At 33.6% G+C, this 1765-nt stretch overlaps 1 protein-coding gene across 1 annotated transcript; it reads right to left on the bottom strand.

Annotated features, from left to right (window-relative positions):
- Positions 1-90: 90 nt before the first annotated feature.
- Positions 91-1638, bottom strand: LOC140321485 (testis-expressed protein 9-like; the record flags this gene model as incomplete). Its single annotated transcript, XM_072398221.1, has 3 exons — positions 91-269; positions 414-502; positions 1590-1638. Coding segments are annotated over 3 exons (317 nt in total), but the record flags the coding sequence as incomplete, so codon positions are not given.
- Positions 1639-1765: the final 127 nt, after the last annotated feature.

The following is a 1765-nucleotide window of genomic DNA, read 5'->3' as shown; positions in this document are numbered from 1 at the left end:
TATTGCATATAAATGCCACCAAGCCAATTCAATAAATAAAAAAAATACACAGGCCTTCTTGCACTAGTGTAAAGACTGAATGTCAAATACCTGCACCAATTTCATTGCTTATTCCTGGAATGACATCATCTTCAGTGTTTTCTGGCAGCTCCCCCTCCTCCAGCTTACATTCAATCTTGCTAATGGTTTTTGCAAGGGAGAAGTCTGCAATATCAGTAGGGATAGCAACGTCATTGGCAGCTTGTGTGTCGGTAGTTCTTGGTCGAGGTCTTGAAATAAAATTGAAACATACCCTTTGTCATAATGCATGTGCTTATGATTAATTGGAGCAAAATACATTTGTAGATCAAAGGTATTACAAAGAACTAAAACATATTTTAGGAGTGTAGATTATAAAAAAAAAAAAATATTACCTTGGAATTTGTTTTTTCCCATTGTTTGCAGAAAATGGCCTGCTCCGAGCTGATGACTTTGTGGATTTCGTATTAGGTTTACTGTCATTCTATAACACAAATGTGAATATTAGACAACAAGCCATAATTATCAATCTTTTTAAACCACAAAAATACAATGAATATGCATTAGTGCATCAGCATGTCATTTATTGAGAATGGCTTCTTCTAAACACCTCCATATTGTGTGCTACAATCCAATGCAGCAAGCACAAGGTGTGATATCAGTATTTTGTTCTGCATTAAAATGCAACCTGTCCTAATTTTAAGTGTTTTGCTCTGCATTTATTTTGAATAGGCTGCAACATGCAGCACACATTGTTGTGGTGTGAAGAGGTCATAAAATAGAAGGTATTTCCATGACATCAAGTTAGCCATAAACATACATAGACTTAAGAACATGAGGGAAATAATTATCATTCCTTTGCCCACTATCCTAAAATAATAATTTATTACTATCATCATCATCAGTACATTCTACATAAAAGAAAAAAAGCAACTATTAAAAGTATACATGCTATATTTTTGTGTTAGAGTTTTCCAATCTGCAAACCCTAACCATAAAAAATGCCTCATTCGTGGGTAAAAAAAAAAGTTCACTTAAACACCACTCGTCGTATATTTACTAATGAATCACTTTCCCAATTGCTAGGGGAGAAGAGAAATACCCAGAATGGAGAGAAAGTGACGCTCTCCCCTTTCTCCTTTTAAGCAAAGGAATGAGGGTGTCCTTAGTTTCTACTGGGCTTCTTTTCTTTCCTGAAGTGAAATATAGCGATAAGGCAGGGGAAAAGGGATAGGGAGTATAAACAGCAGGAGAATCATTCAGGTGAAATTGCTGATTTGCCCTGCATAGGACCTCAATGTCCTTATGGAATTCATAGAGAAATGCACATTACGGAGAAAAAAAAAAAAAGAAATTAATGAACCCAGAGGAAACCTATGCATCTTAGGAAAAAATACAAACTCCATGAATCACATAAATCTATTGGTCTTTATAATGTCACGTGTTATTTGTAAACACAGTACAAATGTAACTCAATTAGAATTAATTAATGCTTTACATTTATTAAAAACTATTCCAATTTGTTTAAATCAAAACAGTAAATACATGCAAAAATATGACCCATGACCTACTGTATTGCGTGGAAGGTCTATAGTTGGTACTTCAGGACACATCAGATGCCTAACAGATAATTAAAAACAGATAAAAAAAAAAGAAAAAAGGTTCAAAAAGGTAAATAATTGTCAAATACTGGAAGTCATGAAGCTTTACAATTTTATAACGTTTTAAAGAGAAATATATATATATA

Source organism: Pyxicephalus adspersus, unplaced genomic scaffold (genome assembly GCF_032062135.1).
Source record: "Pyxicephalus adspersus unplaced genomic scaffold, UCB_Pads_2.0 Sca5411, whole genome shotgun sequence".
Taxonomy (NCBI): domain Eukaryota; kingdom Metazoa; phylum Chordata; class Amphibia; order Anura; family Pyxicephalidae; genus Pyxicephalus; species Pyxicephalus adspersus.
Note: the sequence above shows the minus strand (reverse complement) of the source record. Positions and strands in the feature narration are given on the sequence as shown.